The sequence below is a fragment of the Mytilus trossulus genome, chromosome 7, assembly GCF_036588685.1.
Source record: "Mytilus trossulus isolate FHL-02 chromosome 7, PNRI_Mtr1.1.1.hap1, whole genome shotgun sequence".
Lineage (NCBI taxonomy): Eukaryota > Metazoa > Mollusca > Bivalvia > Mytilida > Mytilidae > Mytilus > Mytilus trossulus.
This window is the reverse complement of record NC_086379.1, coordinates 16,744,223-16,762,301: the sequence shown is the minus strand read 5'-3', so window position 1 is coordinate 16,762,301 and position 18,079 is coordinate 16,744,223. Positions and strand designations below refer to the sequence as shown.

The 18,079-nt window shown below is 30.4% G+C and overlaps 1 protein-coding gene across 3 annotated transcripts; it reads right to left on the bottom strand.

The window, feature by feature from the left end:
• Positions 1-5,590: 5,590 nt before the first annotated feature.
• LOC134724715 (uncharacterized) lies at positions 5,591-17,993 on the bottom strand. Of its 3 annotated transcripts, XM_063587896.1 has the most exons (7): positions 17,867-17,993; positions 13,937-13,996; positions 11,517-11,810; positions 10,459-10,542; positions 8,938-9,012; positions 7,356-7,434; positions 5,591-6,703 (listed from the first exon to the last, which is right to left on the bottom strand). In XM_063587896.1, exons 1-7 carry the CDS (start codon positions 17,937-17,939, stop codon positions 6,292-6,294), a joined length of 1,077 nt encoding a protein of 358 aa, XP_063443966.1. In that variant the 5' UTR covers positions 17,940-17,993; the 3' UTR covers positions 5,591-6,291. The 3 variants fall into 3 exon arrangements, with proteins under 3 accessions (XP_063443966.1, XP_063443968.1, XP_063443969.1); XM_063587898.1 differs by lacking the exon at positions 10,459-10,542; XM_063587899.1 differs by lacking the exons at positions 8,938-9,012; positions 10,459-10,542.
• Positions 17,994-18,079: the final 86 nt, after the last annotated feature.

Sequence of the window (18,079 nt, the reverse complement as noted above, 5' to 3'; positions counted from 1 at the left end):
GCTTGGACGCATGCAATTTAGAAAGTATTGTTTGCATTTTTTTGGGGGAAGTTTTTGCCTTTGAAAGGCAAACATATGAGTCATTGGAATAATGTATGGCAAAGCAAGTTGATTAAAATGTGTTTTGATGTAATATATCATTCTTTACGTCAAGTGATATGTTTCAGTAAGTCTGTATTTATTATTCCCCATATTAGATAAGTATATTTAGAATCATATTATAGCACTTGCAAGTGAAGAGATAACATAAATAAGGCAGACACAAATCGATGAACGGGTAAGAACAAGACGAGCGAAAACTTACTCAAAGATGAGCGTTTGTTACTCATTTGTTGATTCGGTTTCTTGAGAACTAGTGCATAAATCTGAGTAGAGCACATAAGACCAATTTTCACAGGACGATTTTCTTAAACTCACTTAATTATTCTAGATTGATCGATTGATTTGTTTTTAGTATTTTAAGCCCCACCAGTACTACTCAGTGCAATTTTTGGGTTTGTTTTAGGCTTCGCCATAAAAGCGCAATAGAAGCACCAAATTCAAAGTATGTTCTATTCGCTATTTAGATCACTCAGCCATCGAAGCTCCAAAACGCTTTATCACTTAGTCTCTGTTTTCTCTGATCTATGCAATTATTTTTTCAATATACCTTTATTTACTTGAATCGAATAAACATGTACAATACAACTTATTCTAAACTTTTTCTGTTGCAGTTGTCGCTGTGCATTTAATTTAGAAAAAAAATAAAAAGGAACCAGGCTTAGAATTAATACACGTCAGAGGTGCTTTTCATCTACAGACGACTTTTTTTTATTGACCTCTAATAGAAAAGTAACAAGTCACTAACACTATTTCACCCTGTTTTAATGTTTTACGAAATAACTGATTAAAGTTCTCTTTTAATTCGATGTGTTGCTAATTTATAATTTTACTTAGTAATAACATTGATATTGTACATATAACCAAATATCAAATGTAGTCTGTGAAATGTTTACAATTGTTATCAATTATATAGATGTATATATGATACTGAGATAAACTTTATCCTCGTGTTAATTAACCGGTTTATCTGTTAATATATAGGACTATCAGACGAATATTGTGTTGTGATAAAAAGGGACCGATTTCAGACAATAGTCTAAGACAGGCAACAACCATCATTCGAAGTGATAGGAGTGGAAGATAAAAAAAATCTCCTCCATTGAAACTTAGTTCCCGCAAAAAACCCAATAAATTCGATATTACGTTACAAGAAAATCCTGTTCCTGTATTTAGTTTAAAAAGACAGTTTGTTTTTATTTAAGTTTGGAAGATATGTTTTTCCTGACGAAAACAATGATTTCAACAAATAGTGAATAAATAAAGGCAACAGTAGTATACCGATGTTCAAAACTTATAAATCGATTGACAAAAACAGATCAGGTCATAAACCAAAACCGAGGGAAACGTAATAATTACAAGAAAATGACGACACAACATTAAAATGTAACACACACAGAAACGAACTAAGCATTAGACAAAATCCGATGCGAATAACAAATATAACATCAAAACTAAACACATGAATTTGGAATAGAAAGTACCATGACACGTCTAATAACAATGTGCATTCATACTCAAATATGAGAGAAAACAAACGAAACAAAAGAAACACAACGTTGAAATGTAGCAAACACAGAAACGAACTATAATATAACAATGACCATATTCCCGACTTTAAAGAAAAGAATGATGAGTTATTCAGTTGCATCAATCGACACTCTTCGGTTGAATTTGTAACGATTCTCCTAGACGAATGAACAGAATCTGCCGAGTTTAGATGAGTGATTCGTCCACTAAATGAGAAGGATATCTGCTGATTTTAGATGAGGGGTTGGTGTTTACCATACTTTCTCTCTTCCCTTTATTTGTGATTATGATTACAGTATTGCAATCGCTGCAAAACGAAAGCTTTTACCTAAAAGACAATCTTTACATTAAACATTTGAAAGTATATATTCAACTTGACGTGTAAAGTAATGAGTAAATAAAGTTATGTTTTTAGTTTATAGGATATGAATGAACAATACAATTTTAGTATAAAACATGAACGAAAAATCGAAAGGAAAATATAATGGCTTACAGATGTTAATCAAATGGGTAAAAAATGAACGATAATAAATTTGGATCAAGAAAATACGGGTATAGCTACGGATATCAAATTTTCTTTTTGTGAAATTTGGAAATCATGTTCAAATGTACATATATATAATTTGTATATTGCAAAGCTGTGAATATTTTTCTAGTTTCGGTTTATCTTTTTGTCCTTTTTTGTTGTTGTTTTATATGTTATTTTTCAAATACAAATATTTCGTCCAGCATTACTGGTGAGATAGAATTGTAGTAGAGGAGCAAAAGATAACAGAGGGATAGTCAAACTCATATGTGCATCTGGTGTAGTAATACTGGTACCATTAATGAGAAAGGTAAATATGTATCTGGTATAGTAAGATTGGTACCATTAATGTTAAGGTAATTAATCAGTGAATTTCTTGCACTATTATTTTTTTTCTTTGTGCATATTTTATGATGATATTTCATGTCTGCTCAGAAGTGCTGAATATTTGACTGGAGATACTCTTGCACAATAAACGTCTACCAGAAGTGGCTTCGGTATAGCGATTGGAAAAAATATACATCTTTTATTTTAATGCGCCTTTTATAACAAATGTATAAATGAACTCTCCTTGAAATGTCTTGCTACTTAGTTATATTCAAAATTTGGGGGGGGGGGGGAAATTTTACACTTAAGTCTAGAAGGTTTACTTTATTTAGCAGAATAAAGTTAATCCATTTGAACTTGATATCCTGGTAATTTTTTCCAAGTTAAAAAATAAGCTTAAAGCTAAAAACAATACTGAAATTTTGACCCAGTCCATATGGCTGAATCCGAACATCAAAATGGATGGCAAGATGATTTTCAGGTTCAAATATGTTGAAAATAGTATATTCTTCATTAATGATCTGATGTCAGAGAATTTAAAAAAAAGTATGATATAAATACTAATTTTGTAGAATTTTATAGTATTTTAAGTGCGATTCCAAAGAGATGGAAAAGTATAATAGAATGTAGTTCAAAACTGGAAATTATTAAAAAAAATAAAAAAAAATAGATAAAGTTAAAAAACCAAAATCTTGTAAATTTTTCTATACATTATTTTTGGAGGATAATAAAGTGTTATCTTTATCTTCCCGTGAAAAATGGGAAAGCGATATGCAGATTGAGGATTGGAATGCTATTTATTCCATGCCCTTCATTATAATCAGAAACTCTTTTTTTGAAAAACTTCCATTTTAAGATTGTTCATAGGATTCTACCATGTAATTCATTTTTATTGAAATGTAAATTAAAAAAACTGAACAGTGTACTTTTTGTTCAGAAATTAAAGATAATATTTATCACATTTTTTGGGAATGTAATGTATCACAAAACTTCTGGCTATCCGTTATAGATTGAATTAAAAATTATGGCATCCTCCTGTCTTTCAGTACAAAAGAAGTCATTATAGGTGAGAGAAAAAAAATATGCCCTATCCTCACTTTAAAAAAATTGTCATTTTGCGTTTTTGTAAAGGATGTTGTATGTATGTATTCAATGTATTCAAGTTATAATGTTATTTTTGTTGACTCTTTGATATATCTTCTTCATTTTTGCCATTCTGGACGCTTGCATCAACTACTGACATATATGAACTAATTTACTTATTTAATTTGGGAAACCACAATTATAGCAAAAATTGATTAACTAAAAGATGCATTGACTGACATGTACTACTATATAATTATAGCTTTTGTGTGAGGTCGATTCGAGGACATATCAATCTGAAACTGAGGACTAAGTCTGAGGTTGATATACTTCTAAAGGCCACAATAAACTCGTACCAACCTCATATAAAGGTTACAATATCACGGCTTTTGGACGGAGACGAGATTTTTCACAATGTCATCAGGTTTGATCCAGTGTCATTAACGATTAATTTATGATCGGACCTTTACCTTATAAACACATATTTTCTTTTTGTTCTAATTCCCGTCGAACGTAATCTTTGTTTGAGAAATTCGCAACCTGAACTTTTGATGAATTATGTATCGCACTACCAATATTTTATGGCACAATGAATAAAGAAAAAAGTAAATACTTATCAGCACAGATTGTATTATTATACCACAACATCCGAACATCTAATATCTAAATGTCTATGCATCCAAAGACTACTAATTTAATGAATAAGTTTATTTGCAAAAAGCATATAAATGCTAAAGCAATCAAAAGAGATATTACAAATATGACGCACAATGATAAAAAGTAGAAAACATCGAACAATGAAATAGTATGACATCACATTTTCCATGCTGCCTTTAGATAATTACACAGTTATATAGTCTCCATAGTTTATTGACAGTTTTTCAGCTAGTTAATAATATTTGTCTAAGAATATATATAATGGTATTTTTATAAATAATATGACCTTACAAGTTTGTATACAGGACAAACAAACAAAAAATGATATTCGTCTTCAACAACGTGTTAAGCTCGTAATGCTCGTTCTTTTAACTTAAACAATAAGCACTGAAAATTGACATATGTCATTTCCATAAAGAAGGATGCATGGATCAAACAGGATTCTTAAGTTATTTTATTATCAATAGCACGCAGGAAAATAAATAAAATATAATAAATAAAATTGAAAAGGTAAAAATATAATCTGATGATGAGAATCACAGTAATAACTGATGAAGGTATTTTCTATTGATCATGTTTAAAACCGATCATATTTACATTTTTTTTTGTAATTCTTAGAAGAGACGAAAAAAAGTATGTATAAATTTATGAGTGCAAGACAGTATTATTTGAAATAAGTGGATTTGAACAAACTCTTATGTGGCGAAATCCACTCGAATCTGTAAATAGTTATCAAAAGTACCAGGATTATAATTTCATAAGCCAGACGCGCGTTTCTTCTACATAAGACTCATCAGTGACGCTCAGATCAAAATAGTGAAAAAGCCAAAACATATACAAAGTTGAAGAGCATTGAGGACCAAAAATTCCAAAAAGTTGTACCAAATACGGCTAAGGTAATCTACTCCTGGTGTAAGAAAATCCTTAGTTTTTCGAAAAGTTCAAAGTTTTGTAAACAGAAAATTTATAAAAATGACCATATAATTGATATTCATGTCAACACCGAAGTGCTGACTACTGGGCTGGTGATACGTTGAAATATATCAATAAAAACTCCAGTGTATGGTAAACAATATCTATCAAAGAACTCATCACATTGTACCAAGAAACACAATTTTCCAACGAATCAGATGGGGGAAACTGATGCTGAGGGCTGTATATTTCTTGGTCTAAGGACTTGTTTTCTCCATGTTAAACTGAGAATGATGAAAATACGAAGCAGTTTATTAGCCAAAACGAAAGAAAAGACTTCAAAATTTTTTTTTCTAATCAAAAAGAAATTATCTTCATATTATTCCTTGTGATTGGTTTGTGACTAGGAGAGATCAATCTGTTTCTAAAATAACAAAACTGGACCAATAAAATATCTGACCATCAAATAATAGTTTTATTGTCACATATACATATTCAGTTTGTGTGACTGAACATAACATAGCAAAGAAATAACAATTGTATTATAAATGAACACATGGGAAAAAAATATAAGACTTCTGCCCTCAGTTCTTATGACTGTTTTTATAAATAAGCCAATATTCTTAACATGATTAATAATACAACGATTACGCGTTTCTTTTATATCTTGCTCTTTAAATCAGTGACATAAACGAGATTTGATAAAAGTAAACAAACTAGATCAACAAACAGTAAGTGGAGCATATTGAAAAAAATGAATTGATAGAGCCATGATCTAGTTTGTTTTAATTGTCCATCCGTTCCAAATGGTAAACTGATTTTTCATTTACATTCGATGAATGATTTGGCGTTTTTAATTTGTTGTTTTAGAATCAATAATATACTATTATTAATTACCATCACGTGCCATTTGTCTACATTCTTTCATCACGGGTTTCTCCTCGCACCTGCGATGACTTTTACAATTGCCGAAATTTTAACGAAGTTTTTGAATATCTGAATGTTGAGACAATAGTATAGTATCGTTACATTTATGAAGATAATATAAAGCATTTTCGTTTAGAGGACAGTTCTTATACGCTTATTTTACAGTTAGATTTAGACATTTAAGTATATAAAACATAATCAACTTTTTTAAAATCAGGTTTCATATGACTTTAAGAATACAAATCCTCATTTGTTTTACATTTGGTAGCAGCCATTACTTTGTTCTCAGCAATATCATACTGATCTTCGGTTTGTTCTCCAACAAAATGATCGTAAGTATTGTTTACGTCATCTTTTGGTTGATTACCGGAAGTTTCTGTTACGTTGTACGTATTGTCCGACATATGGACGTCATATGTTAACGGTTCACTTTCTGTTCTTGAAGGCACATGTGTAGAGACTTCATATTCGTTTTCTGCCTGGTGCAGTCCGATTGGAACATTGAACGTCTGGTTTGCATTATTGCCCATCGATTGTGCATTTACTTCAGAATAATCATAATGATTCTGGTTTTCGGATTCTACATTCATTTCAATTTCTTCAGTACGTGCTGTCCCCTTTTGTTGTTTTGATTGCCTTAATCTGTAAAATCAGGTAATATTTTTATGATAAATCAGTCTGACTGAATGTTTACGAAATATAGTTTATGTTAGTGCTTTTATTGTCAGAGGTGTCTTATGATACTGTTATATCTACTTAATTCATTGGAATTATTTCCCCTTTTTGTTTGATAGTAAATGTGTTGTTTTTTTCTATTTTGTAAGGGTATTTTATAAAAACAAACCCTTAAATAAAAATCTATTTGACTCAACTCAATCTGTAAATAAGACGTATTAATAGATTATCGTTAAAAATGCCAACATGTTGATTTTCTCACTTGAGCCGGTACGGTGAAAGTGAGAAAATCAATCGAGTTGAGATGACAAATGATACTCTGTTTTTTGCTATGTTGCCTATGGCGACGTTGAAAATTTCATTGACAACGACACATGCTCCCTTAGTCTTATGCGATAAGTTTTCATATCACTCGACTCCGCTGAGAAAGGAAATTATCAGTCAGCAAGATCAAAGGAAAATGTCTGTAAAAGCTATATATCTTACATATGTATTTGTGAAAAGCCTGCCCATATCTAAATATAATATAATGATAAAATTAAAATAGATTTTTTTCTAAAGTTTTGATTTAATAAAATGGAAAATGTTTGACAGCTAAAACATATGCAATATTACTTACCTCTTAAACAACAAAGCCCCTATTAGAAGAAAAATCAGGGCTAAAACAACACCGAGCACAATTCCAACGATGGTTAATTCTAAAACAAACAGTGAGCTTTTTAAATCTTTAAGATCCTATTTGACTCAAAACTCAAGGTAAAAGATTAAGTGTATTACATTACTTAAAAGTCTTGATAATTTACCTTCATGTATATATCAAGGTTACAAGGGGAACAGAGTCTAGCTTTTTTTTGTGTAGCTAAACGTTTTAAGTTTCAATATCTTTAGGCATAAATGGCCTCAGGCACAGTTGGCAAAATTATTGTACAATTTTGGACTTACAACCCTCTTCGTGTTTGTTAAGGCTACACACTTAATGTTTTCGATCGTTCCTTCCTAAATTTGACAAAGGAAAAACGTTCGTCTGGTAACAAGTTATCAGTTTAGTTTATTTGATGTTTTTTTGGATTACAAAAATGTGCAAACATTAACATCTGATCTTATACATAAAATACACCATATTTTGAAACTTTTAAGTCAAAATTTCATTGTTCTATTAGGATTGGTTGAACGTCTAATTGCAAAAAATTCAAACAAATTACTATTTATGAAGTGAGGAATTCTACTATAATAACATTTGATATGTTACAATAAATGGTTTAATGGGATTGAGGGCAAGAAGTTTGTACTTTTAATGGAAAATGTCTTCTAGAGAGAATCATTTTGCATAGAAACTTAAGGACACCTTATCGAGGTGTTGCAAAGAATCTTAAATCTTCAAATGGCATGATGTTGTCCCTTGATGGAACATCTGGTGTATAAAGAAAGAAAAAAAGAAGAAAAAAAGCGTCCGTTTCGATGGGGATTACTACCTAACAGGAGAAATTAATATGACATATCTCTCTATCACTGTCCACTATTTTGTCTTGTAAACTTATATAACATACAGTTAAATGCCATAAACGAAATATCTAATACTAAAATGCATTTCTATCTTATAAATAAATAAATGTTGAACTCCTGAACTCTTAATAAAGAAATGCCTTTTACTCGCTGCAAGTTACGAACAGAAAACTTAATTCAAATGTAATTTCAAAACTTAGCAAATTCATTTTTGTTTGCATGTCCCTTTGTTATCTTTCGACTCTCATTTAAAGATGAAACATATAGTAGAAATAATAGAATAAGGAACATATATAGACCGATAAATTATTTTTTATATATACAACATACTGTGACATTATATTATCGAAGTGATCTTATGTCAATCGTGTAAATGGACTGGCTCCATAGTTCATTCGCAAGCGTAAGGGTATACACTGAATTTCTTATCGTATTTGTGTATTGATAAATTGCACTTAATAGATTTAGGTTTGACACCTTGGAATTCAATGAAAATATATCACATAGGGAGTACCAAATGAAAAAAAAACTATCGTAAGCTAGGCATTGAATCAGTATGCATGTATCGGTATTCATTTTATATCGATATAATGTCCTCTCACAAGCTGATCAATCTTTTACAGGCAACATACTTTTCCAGTTTTATGATCAATAAATAAGTATACCTTAATGGTTACTGTCTTCATTGAGTTGCCTACCTGGTTCAGGATGTTTTGTAGATGATTGTCCTAATTTGTCATTAACACTCTGGAAGCTAATGGTTGTATTTGTAACTAGAAACATCAATCAGATCATATATTTTAAAGATACAAAAAATGCACAACACAGATATTTTAATATAAATAGTGATAAAAAAAGGAAATGAAACATATAAAGTATATTTGAATAAAAAAGTAAAACAAGTGTAGATAGTTAGTTCAAAATGTTATGCATGAAAACCGTTTAGTCAGATTATTGTGTAATTATTTTAATTTTAGTATTTCATACCTGTCTATAATAGTATTATTGTAATATTCGGAGACTATCACATTTTCACTTTTTTTATTCGTCCTTTTATTCAAATACTCAAGAAGGCAACCATTTAACGTCAAAAGATTTTGTTTTCTTAGTCAGAACAATTATTTAGTTTTTCGACGTGATAAATTATAATATTTCTTTTTTCAAAACTAAACAGAATGTTTTTTAGGAAAAAAACCATTCCCCTACTCCCTCCCTTTTGAAGTAAATTGGTCGTTCCCTAAAGTAGTTCATTTATTTATTATTAGATACAATGTGACAATGGACTGTATATGTCTGTAACTTTTAAAAAATAAAAAAAACTATATGTATCTAATAACGTGCAAATCAATATAAGTCGATACATTTGAAGAAAATTACGTTCATATGAGGTAAATATAAATAAATCATTATGTATAGGCATTAAATATATATGGCAGTCAGCAGGGTTCAAGAACATCAGTTGTTCGACCTGTTAGTCAAATGCGTTTTGCTTAAATGTACTTTTACACTCTTTTGGTCTTTTGGAAAATGTTGTTTGTGCTGTTTTTAGACCCTTCTACAACGAAATTTGTTTGACATGCACACGTATAAAAATTGCGGTTTTTATCCAACGCAGTCATAGGTTTGAACGTAGTTTTCAATTTAGACTCGTATATATATATATATATATACAATATATAATAAGCAGGTAAATATAAGATGAAGGAAATTTAAAACGATTACCCCATTTTGAAATTTAGGAAAAAAGTAGGAAAACGGGTTGTGACCATAATTTTTGGGTTCGCAGTAATAGTCTGGTTGACATCCCTAAATGTTTCTACATCGTTTCTTAACAACCAATTCACTTATGCATGCACAGGAATTCTAAATACAATACAAAACTTAAAAGATGTTATCTCCATTCTCAATTTTATTTGTATGTTTAGTAAGGAATAGAAATCATTCCAATCCTAAAATAGGAATGTAAAAAAGTAAAAGATAAATATGTTATTATAATGTGTTTTAAATAATTAAAATAAACCTGATGGCAAATATACATATAACACATAATTGTGAACAGAAATGCACTTTAAATGTAACTTTAAATAATAATGAGTATATATATGGGGAACATGTGAGAGAACACAAACCGTTCAAAGAGCAGAAAACATAAAAAAGTATATATGAACAAGCACGAATATTTGTTTGTGACGTAGTTCTCATAGAGCGGTTTGTAGTACCTGTAGTCTGGGTATTATTGATAAAATTAGTCGTCATATTTGGATGATCAGTAATACTTGGATTCTCGGTGGTTTCAGTTTCCTCTAAAAAATTATTACAGGTATGACTTCATAATTTACTTTACAGAATGTTCATGTTACAAGACAAATAAGTGTTCAAATGTGATAATTTATCTCTCTTCTTGACAAATAGATTTGAAAAAAAGTATTAATTTATGTATTATATGAAGATGCTCAATGACACACACAATGCAATATTTCTTTCTATACATAGTAGATTCTTAACTTCGTGTTTTTACTCAAAACCAAGGTTAAACTTTATTATACTTGATATGAAAAGTTTGTACCAGTGGCGACACTTCGAGATTCGTATAAACATTAAACAAAATGATCTAAGATAAGTCAATTTTAAATTGATTATTGGAAAACAATTCATTTAAATTCTATATTTCTTTAAGTTGACAAAATACTCCAGTTTTCACAAATTTTGTAATATTTTCGTTTTTGTCTGTAAAATATGTGTTATATACATGTACAATAAAATTATCATTTAAAAAAAAACATAATGAAGTTTGTCCATTTTTTGTTGTTTAAAATTTATTTACTGAAATCAGGAAATGTAATAAGTTTGCAAATCATACAAATCCTTCAACACTAAGTTAATTGCATAATGTATAGTCATCTAGAATATAAAAAAGGAGAAACAATTCTTTAAAAAAGGCACCGGTATGATGTATGTCTAAATTGAATTATGAACGACAAAAAAAATATGACAGTCAGTGACAACAAAAATCAAATGATAGCTCCCTTATATTTCATTTCTTTTTTCATAAAAGATTATTCAAAACCAAGAAAAATGATAATCAATTAACGAACCGGTACAAACAAAAAAATTAAAAAGTCATAAGATCTATGAATCCATATTGACAAAATATGATGATATACAGGTAAGATTAAGCAACATCATGTTTAGCAATATTTCGATGCAACAAATAGACTTCGTTAGCGTTTACGGCAATGAATCGAAAATCAATGTTTTGAAATAAATCTTTACATACCATTTTTAACTTTTCTTCTACAGTGATATTTTACATTTAGGTACTTTGTGACACCCCAACATGAATTTCCAAAAATATTTTTGTTAACAAGAAGAATACACTGTTGTTGATCGTGACATTTATCATTTAAGACTTCAAGTGTCTGCTTGCGGTGGTCACAATTAGTATTTTCTCTGCCCAATAATTGTCTACATCTTTGACTGTCTGAATGTCCACGACCAAAGTTTGCATCATCAAACACAATAAAAAAGTTGTATGGACAGGTAATATTAAGTGTTTCTCCTTGACAAAGATCTGAAAGTAGTCATATAGATTATTCATGATTTTCAATTAATCACGTCATATGATTTATAAAGGTTAAAAAAAACCAGGTTTGGAACATTTTTGAATTTAAAACAAATTTTTGAGAACACGAAATATGATGTATTTAACTTTTGATATCAGGTTCTGACAAAAACCCAGTTTACACAGCCAGCGCAGATGAGTCTGCGTCTGCCTTTTACATCCATATTGCCGGACAGTCTGTACCGCCAGAAAGGAAACATAATTGAAAAGAAGTAATGTTTCAGTGAAAGGTTATTCGAAGCAGCGATATTCTTTGGAGGGAAAAATACAGGATACAAAAAGCCCAAGACCGTTTGTAGAGATTGACATGTAACACGTTCCTTCAAATCATTAAAAGGTTTCATAGATTTTATTTGTTTTACACTGGACAGTTCTCACTTCATTGGAAAATTCATTGAAATAGTTTTCATTTTAAAAGTCAAAGACACTATATAAGTTGACAGTTTTCTACTAATTTGACGTATTTTTATTTGGTAGTAAACTTATAGAATCCCACAACGCATTGCTTTTTTCAACGAGTCGAGCTATATTTGATTAAACACAATGAAACTGTTTACCATTGGAGAAATAGATTGATCACAAACTCGTAAAAAAAGATCACTGAAATGATGCAGTTCAATAACATTTAAAATGATAAAGAGGCTATGTTTATTTACCGAATTTACTCCGCGGGCCGAAGAACAAACCTGCATTTACAATTTTTTACGTTATTGTCCGTGGGGTTTATCACATGCAACTTGGTGCATTTACATAAATTTGTTTGTAAACTTTGCAGACAATCAATTGTACAACAGAAGGAAATGTCTAATATTTTTAATAAAATTGGTAAAAAAAAAGCAAAATAACGTCAGACAAAAACCCAAGGCCTTTCGACTTAAACAACAATCATGATATATCCTCAGATTAAAATGTCAATCTTTTGTCTGCTTCCAAAGAAGGTGAACTTTTTTATGTTCTGAAATGCGTATATTATATTTTGAGTCTGACCTTAGACAGGTTCCAGCCCAAATAACTTCAGAGATGAATGAAATGCTAGAAATTGTCCATGATAATTATAAAAGAAAAATATTATTTCGGGGGCAATCATAACACGAAAGTTTAGCAATTCTTGTCTGTATTTTTTCTACTGAGGAATATGATATTAAATCATAACACGTTATTTTTTGTATATATATGTACCTATGTAGCTAGGCCTGCTGAATGGTCTGATATGCAAATACCATGTAAACATCTATACCTTGTTAGAATTGAATATTGATTGATGTTATACGGGTTTTTTTGACTTGAGTTGATATAATAAACCTGAAGCAATTCAATTTATTTTTTTATTCTTATGGAAGAACTTTTTTAAAATGACAATAGCTACGAAATATAGAACATTTTTTTGTTCGATCATTAATGGAGGAGAAATTGTAGCTTTTAGAAACCAGTATGATTTCAAATAAAGCTAAGAAACATTAATGATAAATTCTTTACTTCATTGATTCCGTAATCCTTTGAACTTCAAATTTACTCCTCAGCTTGGGATGGATATCTCACGAATTCTGTGTGTGTGGTTATTTGAATGAAAAGAATATGTCAAAACTGAGAATTAAACAAAAGTAAATCATTTGATGGCCTAATTCGATCCACACAAATCTTAAAACGACGATTAACATATGCTTTAAATCTATATAATAACAGTAAACTGAACTTGAAAAATGTACGAGTCCGCTTTTTATCTATATCGATATTTAGGTTTATATCGCTTGTACATGTATGAGGTTTTCGGTGGTCAACTCGATAGTTAAAAAGGTGGCGTCAAGACTTAAATACACAAGAAACTAAACTACATATTATCGATCCCATGTCCTGTAGATTATCAATATAATATGTTTTTTATAATTTAGATAAATGTTTTACATGGTTATAAATACAATATGAGAATTTGAGTCAAATCGGTGAACATGAATGGTACAGCTATTAGCTTACTTATCGATATCGTTTTTGTCCATAGTGAAGGGTGTTCTGGTAAATTATTTTGTGTTCTTGTTAGCATACCAGTGGCTACTTTGATAAGCAAATTGTATACATACACTTGTTTATTTCCTTTTCAGAATCATCTGGCATACTGCTGGGAGAATTTGTAATGTGATCTACAATATTGAAAAATAAATATAGGAAATATTTTATCAATAGTTCTATATATTCTACAAAGACATTTGTTGGCATGACACGGGTTATGTTCTTCTCATATATGTTATGATGGTATGATACTAAACCCCTAACGGGAAGGATTGTGCCTGATGTTCATATGATGAAATCATAATCTTTCAGTCAGTTTAATTGAAGTCTGGAGCTGGCATGTCAGTTAACTGCTAGTAGTCTGTCGTTATTTATGTATTATTGTCATTTTGTTTATTTTCTTTGGTTACATCTTCGGACATCAGACTCGGACTTCTCTTGAACTGAATTTTAATGTGCGTATTGTTATGCTTTTACTTTTCTACATTGGTTAGAGGTATAGGGGGAGGGTTGAGATCTCACAAACATGTTTAACCCCGCCGCATTTTTGCGCCTGTCCCAAGTCAGGAGCCTCTGGCCTTTGTTAGTCTTGTATTATTTAAATCTAAGTTTCTTGTGTACAATTTGGAAATTAGTATGGCGTTCATTATCACTTAACTAGGATATATTTGTTTAGGGCCCAGCTGAAGGACGCCTCCGGGTGCGGGAATTTCTCGCTACATTGAAGACCTGTTGGTGACCTTCTGCTGTTGTTTTTTTATTTGGTCGGGTGGTTGTCTCTTTGACACATTCCCCATTTCCATTCTCAATTTTATTAAGTATTATTCAAAAGTTCTGCTCTCAAAGTCAGCCAAATTTTGTATACCACAACACAAACTGCCGGTCTTTTTCAATATTTAAGCGTGTTATCATCTAACTATAGGGAGGGAGAGATAAATAGCTCAGTGCACGAGATGGGACCGGACAATTAGTTTTACTAATGGACAATATGTAATTCATATGGCGATCATAACACATCTTCTTTTTTTATTTTTAGTGTAGGCAAACTACAACATTGTGTTTTTTCTTAGAGTGGTGAATCGTAGACATGATAGATATTGATGTTGACGCCAGAGAATGACCATTACCAAGAATTTTTGCCGCCATAATTGACCAATTAAACAAAATCCTCGTTTTAATGAATTCTAACCATGAAAGTTATTTATCTTTTCTTTTTATGTTACATGTACAAATTTCCATAAATTTTGATCAGTATTTTAGTTCAATACACGATGATGTTTTACATAAACAGTTATGTTTTAAACGGTTTTAATAAGAGTTGAGCACCTCCTAACCAAGAGCTCTTCACCAATATTCTTATCATCCGAAATGAATACATTTTCGAATTATAGTTCAATATGATTTTGTTTACACAGTATCAATCTTTTAAGTAGAATTCTACACCATTTATCATGTGGATGTAAAATGTTTCATTTTTATTCATACAATATAAACATAGAGTATCTCTGTTATATTCATCCTTGATACTGTATTGGTACTTATTAGGTCTTTCAACCTTTACGGTTGAAAGACCTATTGGTTTTCTTCTGATTATTATTATTATTATTTTTTTTCTTCCGCCAACTTTTTTTTGCTTCGCAGTTTTTTTGTTTCGCAAGATGTCGCTTAGACATATGGTATATGATATCGAACAGTTATTACGCTTTTGTGACTCACATTCTATAACCAAAATCTTTTCAATGTAAGAGTTATCTCCCCAAACACTGTTTTTCTTGTTATCGCTTAATATTCGCAACCGTATAAGAAACCGACAAATTTATTTTACCAAATTGCTCGTTATATCCTCAGGATGTTCTGTTTCATTTTGACCGAAGCTATCCGGAGACTCCATATGAGAGTTATCCCCCCTTTTATTTATGATATAAGTGATATGCATTTTTAACTGTTAAACCATAAGTGATAGAGACCTAGGGTATTTTGATTTAAGATCCTTGGTCCCAAAAAATTAAAATTAGGTCAAGGTCAAAGGTCAAGGTCAAATTCTAAATTTTGATTTTTTTAATATTTAGAATTATGCATAAAGTGATATTACTCATGAACCATACATAATATAGACCTAGGGTCTTTTGATTTGGGATCCTTGGTTTATGACCTTGAAATTGAAGTCAAGGTCATAGGTTAATTGGACGTTCTAGATTTTGACCTTTGCTCGAAATTCATATTTATATATCATAAAGCCACAGAAACTGACATTTTCAACTGAATCTTAATATTTCCATATCAAAATAGATCCTTATTAGTTGAAAGACCTTCAATTGTTCTTTGAACAATTGGTTTTTAATTGTATTTGTATTACTTTGGATTAATATCAATTTCATCACTTAGAGCTCTTAGTTCAAAAGCTTCCTTGTGAAAAGTAACCATTTATCAAGGAAATTATGATAGGAAATACAGACCCTTGAGTTTCGTGATGTGAGATATATACTCCGTTTGCAGTCGCTGCTGGAATGTTGTTTGATAAAATTGAAAGTTCAAAATTGGGAAGCTGCAGTTATCTAACTACCGTAAACAAACAATTTGAAGTGACCCTCGTTGTCAATTTTTTTTTATGTAAGTAAACATATGAGGCAGACTTCACTGTATCTGTTGGATCCTTTATCCCAAATTCGATGTCATAGATGCATCCAATATAGTTATCACATTTTGAATTATTTAGTTGAGGATACTGGTAACTACTTGTCTTTCTTTCTAAGAAATTCCTGTATGTATTCAGTGTCATGTGAATAAAGGAACAATTCAACAAGGAAAGAAGCACAGTTGGTTCCCATGGGAATGTCGATTCTAAGTTAAAACACAGATGCATCATACGGTAAGATGTCATAAGTTTTTCGCTGTTTCAAAATATTTTTTGGATCATTTAATTTCTTCAGTTATGGAAGATGCTAAAGATCAAAACTGAGTTCAGTTTGCTTCTGAAATGCACAACTTCGATAAATGCCAGCCGTGTCTACAATGTTACATTTATTTTCATACATAAAAAATGTCTCTTTTAACATATTGTCATCCTCTTCCTGTCATCGAAATGCTAATACTTAGATTCAACATATTTTTAAGTGTGATGTTTATATGTAATTTCAAAGATTTTCACGAGGGCGTTAACCAAATTGAGTGTTTCTTTTTTACATCATCATCTTATGATGGGTGTAAAATGAAAGAGTTCAATAATTAATGAAGAGTTAATCATGTTAAGGGATGAAGTATTTCGGAAACTTAAATTTAATTCATAGAATAGATTAATAAATCCAAAAAACCACATGACATTCTTACGATGCCTTACCAACTGTATAAACCAGGAAACAAATAGAATATTTATTACAAATGACATCTTTGTACACAACCCGATAGTTTACTGATAATTTTGGTATTTAGATATAAAGTATTATTCTTATAAATGGTATCTAATTTGAAGTTATTAACTGATTATATGAATGTATTCGTTTCCTGAATTCATTGAACATTTAACGTTGCGAAAGAATTGGACTTCAAGTTTTTACAGTGATTAGGAGTTCATCATACACACTAGCAGCTTTGCATTTTGTTTATTTTGATTATTTTCTCTTTTTTATTGAAACATAAAGATTAAATGTTTTGAAATTTTACACCTGCTCATGACGTACACTTGAGTGTTTCGCAGACGAGACGAGCGTAAGGCGAAGACATTTTCAGCTTAATGTCTTTGATAAGTTTATTCACAAACCGTTTTGATAGTAACAATACTATGGAAGATTTCCAATGCCTTATATAATGACAATGAGGACTTGCCACTATATATAACAAAAACCGGAATGAAAGGACATTGAAATCAATTAAAAATAATTAGAAAATTCGTAGTCATTAAGAAAGTTCCTTACACTAACAATTTTGATTGAGGATAATATTATCAAGCCCCTTATGAAACACTCTGAATAAATTCGTGATTATAGTAATGAAGACATTCTTACCAGATAATGCCAATGTTAAGCAGTTTCTTCTCATAAACCAGCAAACAAAATGTAAGATAAATATTTTCATCATAAAATTATGTGTATATTACTGCAATGAGCGTATGTGTAGATATTTATACAGGAAATAACCTCTCAGAGTGGAGGAGGTCACATGAGGTTTTACGTAATCATTTATCCGTATGAAATATTTTTAACATATACATGATATAT